This window comes from Peromyscus californicus, unplaced genomic scaffold, assembly GCF_007827085.1.
Source record: "Peromyscus californicus insignis strain IS unplaced genomic scaffold, ASM782708v3 Scaffold_4__1_contigs__length_199733344, whole genome shotgun sequence".
Classification (NCBI taxonomy): domain Eukaryota; kingdom Metazoa; phylum Chordata; class Mammalia; order Rodentia; family Cricetidae; genus Peromyscus; species Peromyscus californicus.
In genome coordinates, this window is record NW_026294562.1 from 119,083,421 (window position 1) to 119,100,856 (window position 17,436).

A 17,436-nucleotide genomic window follows, 5' to 3' on the forward strand; every position below is an offset into this window, starting at 1 on the left:
CAAGAACACACACACACACACACACACACACACACACACACACACACAATTAAAAACAATAAAAGACATTCTGGAATTTAGTTTGCTTATTCTGTCATAGTAATATTATTTAAAGTAAGGGCTAACTCTCTAGTTACATGATTCCTGTGAGAATATAATAGTCCCCTTTTTTTGTCAATTTTATTTAATACATAAAAATATGATTTAAATAAAGTTTTCTCCCCTGTGGCAAAAAAATCTACATGTAGACATTCAAATGAGCAGACCAATATATTCTAAGAAAGCATTTATCAAAATTCAACACTTATTATGATGACTCTTAGTAATGAGCAATAGATGAAAAATCCTTCAACTGCATAGAATATACACAAGAATCTTTTAGCTAATATCATGCCTAATGAAGCATTCCCACTAGAAAAGGAACAAGGCAAGAATTCCCCTCCACACCCATTTCTACAGACTAGAAGTCCAGGCTGGTGGAGTAAGGCAAGAAAGCAGCTAGAAGTACACAGGATTGGAAGGAATCAAACTGTGTTCACTCATGACACAATAATTTATGTAAAACAATTCCCCCAGACTAAAAAAAAGTTTCTAGAAAGAATAAGTAATTATAATTTTGCCCATACAGTTAGCATACAAAAGTCAATTACTAGGCTATGATTGTAGCTTTGTGGTAGAGCACTTGCCTGGCTTTGAGGTCAATCCTCAGTATTTCTTGGAGAAAAGTTTATTTCCTGCATGCCAACAAGAAGCAGGTACAATTTAAATTAAAAAACAACTCTATTTACATTAGAATCATTCAAAATTAAGTGATGTAAAGTGAACAAAATGTGTTCAAGTTCTATGTGAGAAAATCTACAAATCTCTGATAAAAGAACATTTAAATAGAGATATTCTTTATTAATTAATAGGCAGACTTAATATTATCAAGATGACAATTCTCAACTTGATCTGTGGTTTCAATATAATCCCCATCAAAATCTTAGGAAGTTGTTTTATGGATTGTAGGAGAAATGAAGTCCTTGTGCTCACAGACAAGCACTAGGGAAACCAGGAATGTGAAACACTAGGGTTGTCTCTGGGAAAGGATGTGGTTAATAGCCAGGCTCCCCAAAACTCTTAAGTTTATTTTAGTCCATCTATAGCGCTATCCTTCCCAGTCCCTTATCTTGATCATTGTTTACCCTGAGCCTGCTTTCTCAGTCAATCTATAGAGCCCATGTGCTTTACAAATGGGAGCAGATGTGGTTTATAGTCTGGTGACCTTTGCACTATCTATATGACTGAAACCTTACCAGATCCTTCCCCAGACCTCTAAGAAGTCACATGCAGTCAATTGGAAGAGGTCACATGTACTTTACAAAGAATTTCAACATAATCATGACTTAAGCTTTGTTGTACATATGGGATTGAGTTAATTATCACCAGAAACTTTTTTCTGAATTGTTCTGTTCTTAAATATACCTGAAATAAACTACCTAGTGTCAGACTCCCAAAGTTTGAACCAACACTGTTTACTAAGTCATGTCAAACTGACCTTCTTCTTGCCTTACACAGACCAGATCAACACTGCTGGCCATGGTGTTGCAGAAACCTCCCACAAGGGATACTGAAAAGATTATTTGAACATTATTATGGAGAGGCCAAAGGCCCTTACTGGTCAAAACAACATTGAGGGAGAACCAAAAAATTGGTGGACGTTAACCAACCTCAAGACTTAGCAAAATGACAACATTCAATACTGCAGAGATGAAAGAACAGACAACAGATACATGGGACAGAATACAAGACCTAGACATAGACTCACATGACTACATCAAGTAGTCTTTGACAGATGATCAGAACTAGTACAGTGGAGCAGGTAGTCATGCAACAACCACAGATAGAATGCCTGGTCATACACACTCAAGAAATGAAACTAGACACACACCAAACAGGCATCTTTCACAAAATTAAAGTAGGAAAGGGATGAAGAGTTAAAAAAGAGGGATTTTTATAGGATGGTAAGATGCACACATGTTATCCCACATTTGCCAAGACCCACAAAATGTACAGCATCAAGAGCAAACCCTAATAGAAACTATAGACTTTCAATTATTTTATGTCCATATAGATTCATGAGTTGCAGCAAATACAGAAATGGGGAGGGGATATTGCTAGTGGGGGATATTTATTGATGTATTGAGACAAGGCATGTATTGGAAATCTGTACTTTCTCAAATAAACTGTGAGCCTACAACAAGTCTTGCAAATATATAAATAAAGGGGCCTTAGTATGCCCTGCTATCTATGGATGTAGCACATACTTCTGTCCCTGCCCACCATCTAAATCCCGGGGTTCTACTTACTTTGCTATTGCCATTTTTAAAAGTATGATTCACAAGACATAAAGGATTGGGATGTGAAGTTACAGTGAATTTCTATGACCTTTCAGTTTTGTGATTCATACAAAGGACAATCTAGGATGTCAACTCACTAAGGGAGCTACTGGACTAACAAGGGGACGGGCAAGGAGACAGTTCCAAAGTCTAGCAAAAGCACAACACAGAGAAGCCACCTAAGGATGCCAATGGATACTCAAAGTGAATTTATTTCTGAATTAAGGATCATCAAAGGGAATATTATCTCTCATGTTATAAAAACAGTAGTAAAATACAGCACACAGGAATCGAATTTGAATGTTAGCAAGATGAAAGTACAATAGCAACTGAAAGTTGGTTCATTTTAACCTTAAATACAAAGGTAAAGCAGTTTAAAAAGAAATTTTGTTAATATGAAAATATATGTCCCATGTCTTTATTACATACTGTACAAAATAAAATATTGCACCTTTGAGTCATATAATAAATATATACAAAGAGTATTTTACAAAGGATCTTTCTTTTAATTTAATAAGCTCAACTATCAGATGCGATTGATGACTAACGACTCAGGGGCTGGTGTGCTCTTTCCTCTGCCCTGTCCGTGCCAGACCACCAAACGCTTCACCTACAGTAGTGTTCATCCCAGTGTCGGTGAGGCTGATGTTGGAACGGAAGAGAGACCTGTGCTCAAAAGATGACAGAGAGGCTCGGCAAGCTCCTCTACAGACAAATCCAAAGCCACAATGCGCTGTTCACATGTCGATCAGGAGGTAGGTCTAACACAACCTGCCTCAGGAAAGGTTGCGTTACATGCCAGGAGGCTGTGGGCAGTACGTGTGCAAGCAGTCGGGACACTGAGTGAAGAAGCAGGACCATTTATTTGGGGTCGTGTAGCATCTAAAGCCATAACTGGTAAAATATCAGGGAAAGGTCCCTCCCCATAGCCAAATAGGTTGTAGGAGTTAAATTGAATGCTAGCCTGAACCTTCTTTAGCAGCAAAACTTACTCACTCCACTGTCATGAAGAGCAGCTTGGGCCCGAGAGACCCAACCCCTTCCGAAACTGGCTCTAACCTTAAAGTCAGCTCTGGTCTTAGCCCTGATGTAACTTCCCTTCTCACCTAACTGAATCCTAGTGCTAGTCCAAGATTAATTCAACCCTTTTCCCCAAAGCACAACCCCAATCCCAGCTCTAGCTCCTAACCCCCAAATTGTTTTTTTTCCAGCCTAATCTTAATTGACTTTGGATTTACCGACAAAATCACCTCAAATTAAAACAATCATTTACTATAAACAATTCCTTTAACTATTGCATTTCTTATTTAGATTATTTTCTAATAAACTTTCCAAAATAAAAATCATTAGGAATATTATTGTATGTATAAATTACATCTAATAAGGCTTTGATCTCTATGTGCAAGAGAATAGTGCTTAGAAAAAGTTCCATTCACAGCTCTGAAAAGAAAGCTTTGAATATACTTCAAAATCAGTAGAAAGGTTAGCTTTTCCTCTCCTGTGATTTCCAAGATGCCTCATTTGGTCACAGATCGATTTCTGTAGTTATGAAAATGGCAGCCATGTCTACTGTGTTTTCTTCCATGGATGCTCTAAGAGGGAAGACGAGATGCTGTTCTCAGCGATCCTTGGCCCAGCCGGTGTCATAAGCTGTTAAGGGAGATGGCCTCTTCTCCACATAATAAACTTAAGGATCTATAAAAATGCCATTAGTACCAACATCTGAACAGCTACTGGCTAGAGCCTTTAAATGGTAAATACTGCAAAAAAAAAAAGTGTTGAAACTCTGCAACTTGAGAGAAACCCTCAGCTGCAGAGTCTTCAGTATGGACCACTTTTGACTGGCCTACGAATCGCAGCAGGTGATGATGTGCTCATGATGAGGTCACATGAGCAAGGGCATGGCTGCTGATGCAGTTTTGCTAATCCTAGAATCCATCGTTTGTAGGAACTGGAATTAAAAAGCAACCACTGGCCAAGCTAACTTTACAAATTTGTAGCAGGCTCAGTTCCTGCACCAACCTCTGCTTGACCATAGAATCTAGAAACTTGGAGACGTGTGTGGTTTCGAACCAGAGACACGGGGGAAAGAGCCTCTCCTTTTCTTTTCTCACCACAGCAGCATCACAACCCTACCAACGCTTCATCCTTCTAGGCATGACTGGCAGCACCTTTGTTTGTAGAGGGCCAGAGAGCACAAGTTAAGGTGCTTTACGAACGTACAGTAGTGTGTTGTATCTGTGCAGTTTCCTGCAAAAACAAAGAAAAGAAAAGAATCCATAGCACGTGGTTCAGGAGAGAGTGAGTAAGAACTAGGTGATATCTAATAGTAAGTACATATTATCAACTGCTTTGCACTACGTCAGAAACACGGTGAGCTCACTTCTCCACTTGGCGTCTTGTGGTACTCTGAGATCCTTACAGATCCTCCGACCCAGGCCACTTCTTTCAGGGCTGGGGGTAGGGGTTACTTTTTGTGGGACCGTAGGCCCCCTGGAAAACTTATGAAAGCCTCATACTTGCCCCTAGAAAAGTAACACGCAGTTATATTCACTGTCTAATTTTAGGACATTTGCTCACCTATCCAAGCCCATTGGTTCAGGCTGAGCAGAGGAGACTGCTAAGGAAAACGTGTGTGGGGTGGCTGCCACTGCCTCATGAGTCAGAGCTGCCGCCTGTGCCCCACTCCTCCTATGTGACATGGGTGAGGTGGGCACACTAGTGTCTGGGTTTTGACAAGGCTTCTGGGGCGCTGGTGGTACCTGAGAGGGGTACGTACTATCACAGGAAGGCCCAAGACAGTGCCTCCAGGACGCTGGTTTCATCTGCACACAGTGTCTGTCAGGCACGGGTTTGCAGCTCCCCGTGTGAATGCAGTCGACCTTGCGAGACTGGAAGCCCCTGCCGCAGACCGCTGTACAGGGCTTCCAGGGCCCCACACGCCAACATGCCTCACAGGGCCCTGAGGTGCAGTTCCTCCTAAAGGCAGGTCTGAAATGAAAAAAAAAAAAGAAAGAAATGTAAAATGGGAGAAGATGCCACTTTTTGCTGGCATCAATCAAGCCCCTTTTCCTACTATGAATTCCATGCGCCAAAGGCTTCCTCAGAAAAACTGATTTGCACTGTCCATAGCTGGATAAGCAGAGTACTGGGACAATCTGACCATAATAAAGATAAGTAGATACTTGAGAAGACTGACTGTTCCCCAGATGTTGGGAATGACCCTCTAGTCCACTCATCATCACTAGATATGCTAGGAAGGCTCTGGAAATTGGCAAGGATATTTGATAAAAGGGAGAGAGGAAGACCTACTTTAGAAAAAGTAATAGCATTGATTTAAGACTTAATGTATTAAGCACATGGAAATGAAGAGTAGAAATGAGGGAAACGTACCCTCAGTACTGAAATGAAGTTGAAATGTGTATGAAGAGAGCCAACAAGTGGCTGAGATGCCACGGTAAGAGGCAAGAAGAGAGCACTGTCCTGTGAGAAGCCAGTGGTGAGTGCTCACACTCAGGTGTATGCGAGGAAAATGAACAGGGTGTGAAATCACTGCAAAGGAATCCTCATCAGCAGGAAAGGCGGTGGTGCTCCAATGATGGCGAGCACAAGGTCTCTGCATCCTTGAGTGTTCTATCTAAAACCAAGACCTGGGCTAGGCACAGGGCTGTGAGTCCAGCTCCTTGGAAGGCTGAAGTAAGAGGACTCAAAGATCAAGTTTTGCCTCAGCTACAGAAAGCCCAAAGTTTAAAAAAAAAAAAAAAAGCCTGGGGATATAGTTAGTGGTAGATCACTTGCTTAGTAGGCAAAAGGCTCTAGATTCAATTCCCAACACTGCTGCACACACACACACACACACACACACACAGAGAGAGAGAGAGAGAGAGAGAGAGAGAGAGAGAGAGAGAGAGAGAGAGAGAGAGGAGAGAGAGGAGAGAGAGAGAGAGAGAGAGAGAGAGAGAGAGAGAGAGAGAGAATGTCCCCTGCTCCTATACCATACAACTAGAGTGACACCATTACCCAATGCCTGAGGCTTAGCATCTCCCCTGAAACATGATCTGACAAGGAAGGCATGGCCAAGAAGCTGCATGTTCCCAGGGACTTCCAACATCAAGTCAATGTATACCCAAAAATGGACTGTAATCTGGAGCAAATCAGTTTATGCAAGGAAGAGAGTTACTACAATGACATGAGAAGCCACTTCAGAATTGCTAACAAGCCTTCTGATGCTGTTGATAAGTCCCCAAACACTCAGCTGTGACAACAGTGTATCGTCTTGCAAGGTTTCTGCTTCTGGGTGTGTGCTCACATTCACATTTAGGCCACGTGTAGAATTGCCACCAGTGGTTACAAAGATCAATTTATTTGGAAAGTGGGATCTAAAATAGAAAAGAAACTCAGTGCTTTCTGATGTTTGGAAAGATATCTCAGAGGACAGCCTCTCAGCAGATGTACTTAGAGGGATTTGGCCTTGTTCCCTTGGACATATCACTATGGAAGGTACAATTGCAAGGTAGGAGACAGTCTCTACCCCCAAAGACGACTGGGAGAAGGTCCTAACGAGGTGGTTCAGTAGTTGTCTTTCTCTTTGAAATCTGGAGGATGTGGAACAAGACATGAAGCTGGGGATAACAGTGTCTGCCACATAGACCAGAGACGTTGAAGGCTGTTTAGGAAAAGCCAATAAACCAAATACCAAAGGCTGAAGAATTGAGAGAAGAAAAAAAAAGCGATGCCTTCCCATTCTCTAGTCACAGTCCTTCCTGATCTGCTAGAAGCCCCCCGGGACTCTCTTGTCATTACTGTAACTAAATTATAGCTTATACAGCATCTCTTCCAAGGAATGTGGAAATATTCCTGGAAGTATAAGAAAATGGAGAAACTTGTGAAAGCCTGACTTGTGAAGGGGAGTGTTGCACCAAGTGGGAAGCAATGCTTAGATTCGCCAGTAGGCGGAGACACCATCAAAGGGTTTAACTAGGAAACAATACTGTCCCACCTAATTGGTTATAAGATTTAGGGACGAGGGGCCAGAGAGGATTGTCCTGTTAATTTCTCCTGTTTTCCCCAGTGGGTATAAATCCTAAAGCCCAAAAGTTGAGTCACCCTGACCAACAGAGCAGACTGAACACTCCCTGGCTTTCTTCCACTCCAGAGGACAGCTTCCTACAAATACAAAAGAATAGATTCAAGAGGTTAGTAAATGGATGTTCATAAGTGTTAGGCAATCCTGTCTTATTAATAAGGCTTTGCCCTCTTTGGAGAAACTTCCAAGCTGGCTTCTGTTTCTGGCCTGAAGAGACTTAAGTAATTCAACTGTTTCCTCTTGACTGAAGGCAAACCCTTCCCAAATGCAAAGGAGGAGACCCCCAGGGGGCTGTTCACCAACATGGAGGCCAAACCCCAGGGCCTCTTGGAGGCTGAAAAACAAAGACCAAAGTTGGTTTAGCTGAGGGCATCTATCTTCAGAGCAGGGACAGAATGACTTGGAATGGGGAGACCCAAGTCAGATGGAGGTTGTGTAGACATCAACAATATAACAAACAACAGTTTGGCCTCATGTGTTTACGAATGTATGATGGCAGCAGGAATCAGGAAGTGACTGTTCTACTAGCTTGCCTCAATTTCTCATTCTATTCCTACTTCAAATAATCCTCACACTACCAGCTAGATGGAGCCATCAATTCTAAGGGCTATCAGAAAAATCTCTGAAAAGGAGTCCCCAGGATGAGATGACACCTGGACAAGGTTGGAAATCATCACTCTGAGAACCTGGCTATGTCCTCAGCATTTCCTCGAGTCCCATAGGTCCTCATGTTTCTTCTAGACAGGTCTGGGCTACTTCCACTCCTACAGTCCCCAGGCTTTCTACAATGCCATTCAACAGAGCCCGCACATCCTGAGCCTTCCTGGGGTTACAGAGGGCACCAGAAGATAGCCCACCAACCAACTGACTATCTACCCCAGCCCCCAATGTGATATCCTGTAAAACACCATCTCACATTTACTGAGCCCCTGTTGTGGCCTCTGTGGGGTGTCTCTGCTCAGCCCACTGCTCCTCTCTAAGCACTTTGAAGAAGCAGCTAAGGCCACCTTCTGTACCTTCTGATACACAGCTTCCCTAAACCCACAGACAGCAAGCATACCAATCCAGCAGACATCTGTGGGTCAAACAAGGTTACAAAACTTCAGAGAAACTCCTCTCGGCAGCTCTCTCTAAGAATCAACCTAGTCTCCATCCACAAACTACCAGCCATATGAAGCAAAAAAGTAACAGCCCTGAAGAACACCAAGTTATGGCACAGGCCAGCCAGTCAGGCAGAGAAAAGCCATACAAAGCAAATAGAAGGCATCTGGCACCTTCACATAGGAACAGCTCTGGGAGATTTTCTTATACTATTCTAATCAAATCTACTCCTTTGTTTCTCTTCTATATCCTTTGTGTAAGATCCCATTTGATCAGATTTAGAATCACCTGATAGACCATTCCATGCTCCCTTTTCCTTCTCTTACATTCTCTGCCTCTTGTTTTTGCTGCTTTTGATTGAACCTGTAAGGTCTATCCAAGGACTATAAGGATGATATAGCAAGATCATATATATTCCATGTATACATGTATATTCCATATATATGAAAGAAAGAGAGGAAGGGGAGTGATATATATATATATATATATATATATATATATATATATATATATATATATATATATCAAGATACAGAAGAAGGGAAGAGAAGGGAAGGGAAGAGAAGAGAATTCAGTGAAGAAGGAGGAAGTAGCTATAAGCATATAGCCCGACACTAAACATTTTGGTTAGCCTTCTTCCTAGGAGCAAGTAAAGCCTGAATTACAGTAGTGTTGACTAGGTTTGCATTTGTATAGCCGCCTTGATCTGTAGCATGAAGACTATTCTGGAGAAAAGAAGGATGGAGAAAGGGAGACCAACAGGATGGCTGTGGTGCTGGACCAGGTAAGAGATGATGGTGCTTTGGTCAGGGGTGATGATGGGCAAAAGAAAAAAAAAGAAAGGTAGATTCAAGAAAAGGGGCATAAGGAACCAATATAAAATGCTACAGAAAAGAACTCTCATATTTATTAAAAATTGAAAGATTAAAAACCTATCTAACAATGAAAATGGAGATAACTCTCATATTGTTTAGATAGTTTGATGGTGATTTGGAAATATCCAAGGGAGCATGCTTATGAATTCAATTTGATTTCTAAATATCTACCCCATAAAAATGTAACTGAGCATAAAGACACACACATTCTAAGATGTTTATTGCAGCATCTGTTTGTAAGGGCAAAAACCTGAAACAATATACCCATGGGCATAATGGAATATGAAATATTAGACTTAAATAAAGCCAATGTGTGCTGAGATAGAACATGTTTATAATATATTTCTTAAATATAAAATCAAATTTCAGAAAAATATGTAAAGTATGTTAAAATAGAAGGCTCCATCCACATATGCTTTTGTGTTGTAAATGTGTCTTTATGACTGCAAAGGGAAACATCTGGGATGGTGCACATCTGTGTGTGGTCTCTATCTTCTCAGTCAAGTAGGAAACTAAGTTGTCTGTTGAGAATGAGGGCAGCTGCTACAAACATTTTCCATTTGAGGAGAATGATTCTGGCTTGAAATCACCTTGTGGGAATAGGAAATACTGCTGACTCCACATTGCCAAACCGTACTGAAGACTCAGAAGAGGAGCCAAGCCAATAGTCAAGGTCATTCCACTTTCTTCACAGGACTCAGGATGTGGAGCAGTAAGAAAGAATTAGCTATGGGGTGTTCTCTATGACCAGGACTGCTTAGGTGCTGACACTATGCTCACTAATTGTAACAGTTTAACTTCAAGATGACATGCATGATACTATTCCATTTGCTGATATAGACAGTTAGGTAGTCCAAGGTCACACAATAAAAGAACAATGGAATGAAAATTCCCTGGTGTTGTGTAGCCTGCAGGTTCCCTCACACTTGCTGATGGCTGGGATTATCTTCTAGGGCAGTAGAGCCAGCAGATGGAGGCTGGCCATCCAGGTACTCTCATGAGTCAAGTTCTACTCTACCACCTGTCCATGCAGACTTTCATGCAAGAGAAAGACAAATAGCCCCCTGAAAACAAAAGTTTATTTTTATTCTCTGCTAAATCATTATGCTAATATTCAAATCAGCACAGCTTCTAAATAGGAATAAATCATTCATTGAAAACAGGAAAATTTAAGCTGGAAACCCAAGAGAAATATTAGGCTTGAGCAAATATATATATGACACATGTGCCATGTATGTAACACACACATATACCCATATATAAGTGTGCATATATGCACACACACATATACATAAATACGTGCACATACATACACATGTATATGTTTATAAATCTATTTGGGGTAATACCTTTTCCCCTTCAGAGTATTTTCTCTTTCTGCTTAACATCCAAATAACTGTGATTATGAATGGTATTTATTGGTCATATTTCAGTATAATGTATACTATCAAGGATGGCATTAAATAAATCATAATTGAATAGGGATTTTCAATTATGAGAAGTGGCAGAAACGAGGAATAATTCCATTTCAGGCAGTTCTGGTCCCTGAAGGTGCAAGGGGAGGTGCATGCTGCACTGGACTGGGGTCAGTACCTTCTTCTGTCCTCACAGTCAGAGTGGGAGCCGTTGTGGGCACAAGGTGTGTGGCGCCGCTGCATCCTCATGGCATGGCCCATGCAGCGTCCAGGACACTAGAACAGAAGCACAGTGCAGTGTTTTCAAGCACCCTGAATGCTCGGGCACACTGTGTGTACTGAGATCCGTACTGCGGTGGATCAGCCAAGGACAGGTTGCAGAGGTCAGCTGTCCCTGTGGTAAGTTAGAAGGGGTCTGATGGTAGTTCTGCAGACAGACCTACCCTCCCCCTATTCTTTATCCCCTGAAACTCAGGCCACCTCCGGAAGAAAGGAAAAGGTGGGATAAACTCTGAATTGATTAAGCTTACGTATAGAAACAGCTCTATTTAAAACAATTAGTGAAGCCCAAGGTTTTTTGTTTGGTTTTGGTTTTAGTTTTGTGTGTGTGTGTGTGTGTGTGTGTGTGTGTGTGTGTGTGTGTGTGTGTGTGTGTGTGTGTGTGGTGTTTTGCTTTTTATTTGCTCTGAGCAAAGATGGAGGCACCTGTGCTAAAGCAAGTTCAGGTACAGGAGAAACAACTCAAACTTGATTTGCAGCCCTTGAATTTTTGCACAGCTGTAACGCCCATTACATTTCCCTCATAATCACATTATACATGGAAAAGTCTGTTACATTTTTATTACTGTTACAGTGAGCTCTCCAGTCAGATCAGAATTTTGTGGTGTATGTTCTAAATGCAGTCTTTGATTTTGCTTATTTTTCTTACCTTACTTAACCAATTTCTTTCATACAATCTTTTTATGTTATAGCTATATTTTATTGGGCTTTAATTCACCTGCCATATAATTATCAACTATTTAAAACACACATTATAATGGCTTTCAGACTTGCCATACCACAGTCAAGTTTGGAACATTATCATCAGCCCTCACAGAAACCCAATAGCCCTCAGCAGTCCTTCCTCCCCTCACAGGTCTAAGCAGTCACAAAGCTGCCTGTTGTCTGACAGATTTACCTACTGTAGACACAACAGTGGAGTCCTGTGTCTGTCTTCCTTCATTAGTCCTGAACGCTCAAGGTCTGGCCATGGTGTAGAATGTGCCAGTCCCACGTTCCTTTTAATGGCTCCTAAACGTCTTTGATGTTTTTCGTGGTGTCGGGACTTCCTGTAAGCAGGAAGCATGACTTCATGCTTTTCTGTGGGTGCACAGTTGCCCTGCAGCATTTGTTAAGAGGGTGTCATTTCCTGTGGTTATCACTGAGACCAACTGCAGACAGGAAACAACCCAAGGGCAGAAAGACTTATTTTGGCTCACGGTTCAGGGGACTCAGTCCTTCAGTCTGGGAAGGCAGGTGTCAAGAGTAAGTGGCAGTGGCAGCAGGAATGGGGTCATCTCTCAGAAGATCAGGAAGCACAGAGGATGCCTGACCTCAGCTGGCTTTTTCCCTTTTCTTTTTGTATCCCATCTGGTACCCTAGCCCAAAGGATGAAGTTGCGAATCTTCAGGAGAAGCCTCACCCCTTCAGTTAATCTGTGTAAACTTTATCACAGATACACCAAGTACTTGGGGCCTTTGTTAAGTCAAGCAAGTTGGCAACTGAGATTAACCATCACAGAATAATATTCTTTTCTTCAATGGATGACTTTGTCAATTTTACCAAGATTCAAACGGTTTGGTTTTGGATTCCGTTCTGTTTCAGAGATGTATGTCTGTCCTGTTAGAACAGCACTGTCTTGTAGAAAGTTTTAAAATAAGAAGTTTGGATCCTCCAACTTATTCTATCTCAAATGACTTGTTTGGATATTGTGGATTATTTTTAGTTGCATGCAGATTTTAGATTAGATTCAGCTTGCCGATTTCTGGTAGAGAATGCTGGGAATCTTTAGATAAATTTGCAAGTGGTTGTCAATTGGAGATAGCTTCTCACAAACACAGGAAATCTTTCTATTCTTGTAGATTACCTTTAATTTCTTTGAAAAACATTTGGTGGTTTTATGCTATTTAGTTTCTTCAAAACCAGTCTTCCTACTTGACTTGAAATCATTGATCAATTGTCTGGTTCTGTGCAGTAATTACACTCCAGACTTCATTCTATTCCTGCCCCAACAGTGCACTGTTGCTCAGAACAAACTTGTATCCAAGTTGGCATAGGATGAGGAAGGGCTCTCCCTACCTCCCATAGTTTGACTTTCTGAAAGTTCCTTCTCTTTATTTGTTCTCAGAATAAAGTTCAGATTTATATTAAGTTCCAAAGAAAGGTTCTGTCATTTAATTAAAATTGTATTTCATATGTGAACTCATTTCTGGGTCTTTATAGTCCTGATATTCCACTTAGCAAAATAATAGGTCTTCTATTTGTCCAACTTCTAATTTATTCATTTTAATAATATGCTATCTTTTAACACCCAGGAAACAAGGCCCTTTAAACACAACAGGACAGACACACATATGAACAACAAGAGATTGAGGCAGCATGAACAGGACCTCCAAAGATCTGCAGCAGATGGGTTCTTAAAGCTGAAAGAAGTGGATGCAAACCCCATCCCTAACCCAGAAGCTATCTCCAATTGACAACCACTTGCAAATGAAACTTTAGTTTTCTCCAAGGGAGTCTCACTGGGAAAACAAACTACTCTTAATGGGAGGTTGCATGTCCAGCAATAGATGGCCAACAGAAAATGAACTCAATGGCATCTTTGGAGGTTCCATGTCTCATAATGTCATGTTATTTATTTAATTTTTTACAATTTTCTCTAATTAATTAATTAACTTTCTTTCTTTTTGCTCCACAGGTCCTTTGTATATATATTATGGCTTCCAGATCTGTGTTTCTATGGGATTCCTAAATGTGCAAACAAGTGGATCTCTGCATCTATATCTGTTTCTTGGGCTCTTTTCCTTCTGTTTATTTTGTCCTATTCTGAGGTGTTAGTTTGTTTTATCTTATTATATTTTATTTACTATATTATTATCATCTAGAAGCATGTTTGTTTTTTAATGAGAGATAGGAAGGGGGTGGATCCAGATGGGTGGGGAGAAAATGGAAAGATTAGAGGGAGGGGAAACCATAGTCAGAATATATTATATGAGGGAAAAAAATCTATTTTCAATAAAAGGAAAATATATGGCCCATTAACAATTTTAAAGTATACACTACAGCATTATTACTTATAAATACTGTTTTGCATAGTTGCTCACTAGAACACATTCATCTTGCACAACTTTGTCACTTAGCTCTTTAAAACTACTGTTCTATTCACTATTATGAACTTGATTAGACACATACATAAGTGGAATCATAGTCTTTGTTTTCTATGCCTGGATTACCTCATATGGTCATAAACATATGATATCATTTCAATATTGAATAAACACTTCAAGTTAGATAGTCTAAAACACCTTTAAAGTTCATAAGTAACAAAGAGGTGATTGTAGATAACATTGCCAACATCTAAGCTTACCTGGTTTCCTGGGTCGATGGCCTGTTGAACACAGGGACGGACCGAACACGATTTTCTCCCCAGAGGTCTGTCTTTAGGAGCACATTCCCTTGGGGACACCACCTGTACAGTCCCATTGGCTTTTGTCTGTTTGCATGTCACTTGCCGACTGTGAAATCCTTCACCACAAGACACAGAGCACTCGGACCACACACTCGTAAACCACCTAGAAACAAAAGCTACAGGACCTTAGCAAGGACTGTCCAGAAAAGGCTAATTTGTTTATCTTAACACTATGGTGGTGTCAGAGGAGTCACATGTCTCTCCAGGACAAGGTTGAGGCATAGGTGACTTCCAGTCTTCCTCCTCCCCACCCCTCAGGGAACAGCAGTGTCACTAGGTGGAGAGAACCAATGTAGTGATGAGTGTGCCAGCTATAAGGTTTAATAGAGTCACTGTACACCAAAGGATTAGGTTCCCTGTGGATTCATAATTTCAGATTTATGCTTTCTCAAGGGTGACTCTTGGTTATGACATGTTCCATTTAGAAATGATAGTAGCTACTCAAAGTTATGGCAGGTAGAATGCCTGTAACATTGACAGTCCGTCTAAGGACATGCCTCAAAGCAGCTGTTGTGTCTGACACAGTGACTCTGCTTCTCACAGTCTTCTGAGGCATGGGCCACCTGTGACATTTGTATAGGAAATGGAGCTGTAGAACAGTAAGATTCTATTGAAAATAATCTGTACCATTTTTATTAGTGTGTACATGGTGTGTGTGTGTGTGTGTGTGTGTGTGTGTGTGTGTGTGTGTGTACACTATGGGTTTCCACCAAGGCAGAAGAGGGCATTGGATGTACTGGGGTTGGAGTTCCAGGCATTTATGAACCCAAAGACATGGGTGCCGGGCACTGGGGTTCTCTGCAAGAGCAACAAGCCTCTTAACAACTGAGCCATCTCTCCAGCCCCTGACTCTCCATCTTTTAATCAGAAAATTAGGGCTGAAAAATCATACCTGCCTCATAGATCTGAACTCAAAAATACAAAAAACACCTCTTCAGTTAATTGTTTTTTTGTTATTTATTTTTGTGTCATTTGATCAACTTTCTGCTAGACTATGTGACACTCAATCGTTTATTCCACATTAATACTTTCTCTGAGTATAGCAACTGAGCTATTACCCAGTCCAAATCACTGTGCCTCTAAAGGTAACTTTGGTATTATTTTATGTGTATGGGTGTTTTGCCTAAATGTATGTTTGTTCTCCATGTTTGTGCTCGGTGCTTGCAGAGGCTAGAAGAGGGTGTTGGATTCCCTGGACTTACAGACGGTTGTGAGCTGCCATGTGGGCTCTAGGGATTGAACCTGGGTCCTCTGGAAGAACAGCCAGTGCTCTTCACCACTGAACTACCTCCCCAGCCCCTATTATATATTTCAAAACCAGCAAAAACTAGTGTACTGTTAAGAAAGTAACTAAACATACATACCTTGCTGGGCAGTCCCGGATGTTACAAGACTGAAACCCAGCCAGCGGCTTCCTGTGAGGACCACAAAGGGCTTCACTCACTTTCTGCCCACTGGCCATCACACACTGGGGCCTCTGAAGGCGGACGCCCAAGGGGCCACAGGTGGCAGAACAAGGTGTCCAGTTACCAGGTTCCCAAAAAGGCTCTGCAGAAAGGAAAGGAAATGTCACTAACAACCCCAAATAAGAAAGGATGATGCTCTGGAGGCAACAGGGCAAAAACCACCACAAATCGTTCTGTGGTTAACTACCTACCTGCAGTTTAAGCGATACACACAGAAAAGGCCATTGCACAGTGTGAAGCTTACTTTCTCTTGAGTGACTATTACACTTGCTGACTGGAAATGATGGCCAGAATGGGCTCCTTGGAGCCCAGCCTGGGAGATGGCCATTGCAGGTCAGCTAGGTCTACTGGAAAAACCCAAGAGAAAGGGAGGAGGCATTGTCCAGCCAATGCTTCCCCAGCATTCTCTAAGCAGAGCCAACAGGACAGGGAGGAAGGCCTCTCCAGGGGATGCCTTAATGCTGTCCATTTTCCAAAAACAGATCAGGCCGAGCAAGGAAGATGATTTAGAAGGAGGAACAGGGACCAGGGATTTAGCAGTAAGGTGAGATGCATTTGAGTCCCACCCTTACTTTTCCATTAATTCTTAACCCAAACACCACATCGGCCCTAAAACTGCATAAATAATTTGCTCTGGAGACATCTGGAAAGGTAAGTATGAGGTTTCCTTTGGACAAGTAGTAGCCAAGCACCCCCAGTAATCACAGCTTTCGTGTTACCCTTCCCTGCCGACACTCGATAAAAGATGAGGTAGGACACGATGCTGACAGTTTTGTGGATGGCCACAGAAAATGCCAAATTTCCCTGCAATGTTCATGAATAATTGATAGCTACCAGCTGTGTCCACATGATCTCTCAGAATGGAATGGTTTATTTAACTTATTGTTTTCCATTCTGAGTTTTGAGTTTTTACCTTAAATTGCACATGGCATCATTTGCAGAGCAGAACCATAAATTATATCTCCAGTTGGACTTTCAGAATCATAGTTTATTTCAAAACAGTTTTTTTTCAAGGTGGTCATTTACTGAGACTCTCCAGGGTGAACAAGTAGTGGGGTAGAAACTTGAAAAATTAATTTTTAATTGACTCTTCCATGTTCTGTTATGAAGCTGCTAATTTTATTTTTATTTATAGAGGTAGAGAGATTAAATGAAGCTAAGTAAGTTACTCAATGTCTATTATGAACCAGGGAGACTGGAACCCACATTTGTCTAACTCTGGGTCTCAGTGCAAGGCAGGGTGCATGTGCCTTTCTTAAAAAAGATTGGGCATTTATTAAAGTATAATTTATGTACAGGCAAGTGCTCACAGCTCAATTTTATGAGCTTCACAATTGTCTGAACTCTTTTGTCTATGATCCACAGCAAGGTAAAGAAGATTTTAACAC

General features: G+C 41.3%; 1 protein-coding gene across 2 annotated transcripts in view; it reads right to left on the bottom strand.

The window, feature by feature from the left end:
• Positions 1-2,564: 2,564 nt before the first annotated feature.
• Adamtsl3 (ADAMTS like 3) overlaps positions 2,565-17,436 on the bottom strand; it is a 296,131-nt gene continuing 281,259 nt past the window's right edge. Inside the window, exons 26-30 of one of the 2 annotated variants that reach the window (XM_052712357.1) lie at positions 15,947-16,130; positions 14,481-14,685; positions 11,034-11,131; positions 5,158-5,369; positions 2,565-4,628 (exon numbers count right to left, since the gene is read on the bottom strand). In XM_052712357.1, coding sequence (XP_052568317.1) covers positions 4,522-4,628; positions 5,158-5,369; positions 11,034-11,131; positions 14,481-14,685; positions 15,947-16,130 — 806 coding nt within the window. In that variant the 3' untranslated portion in view covers positions 2,565-4,521. Of the gene's footprint in view, positions 4,629-5,140; positions 5,370-11,033; positions 11,132-14,480; positions 14,686-15,946; positions 16,131-17,436 lie in introns of both variants that reach the window. The other variant, XM_052712358.1, reaches the window with a different exon arrangement.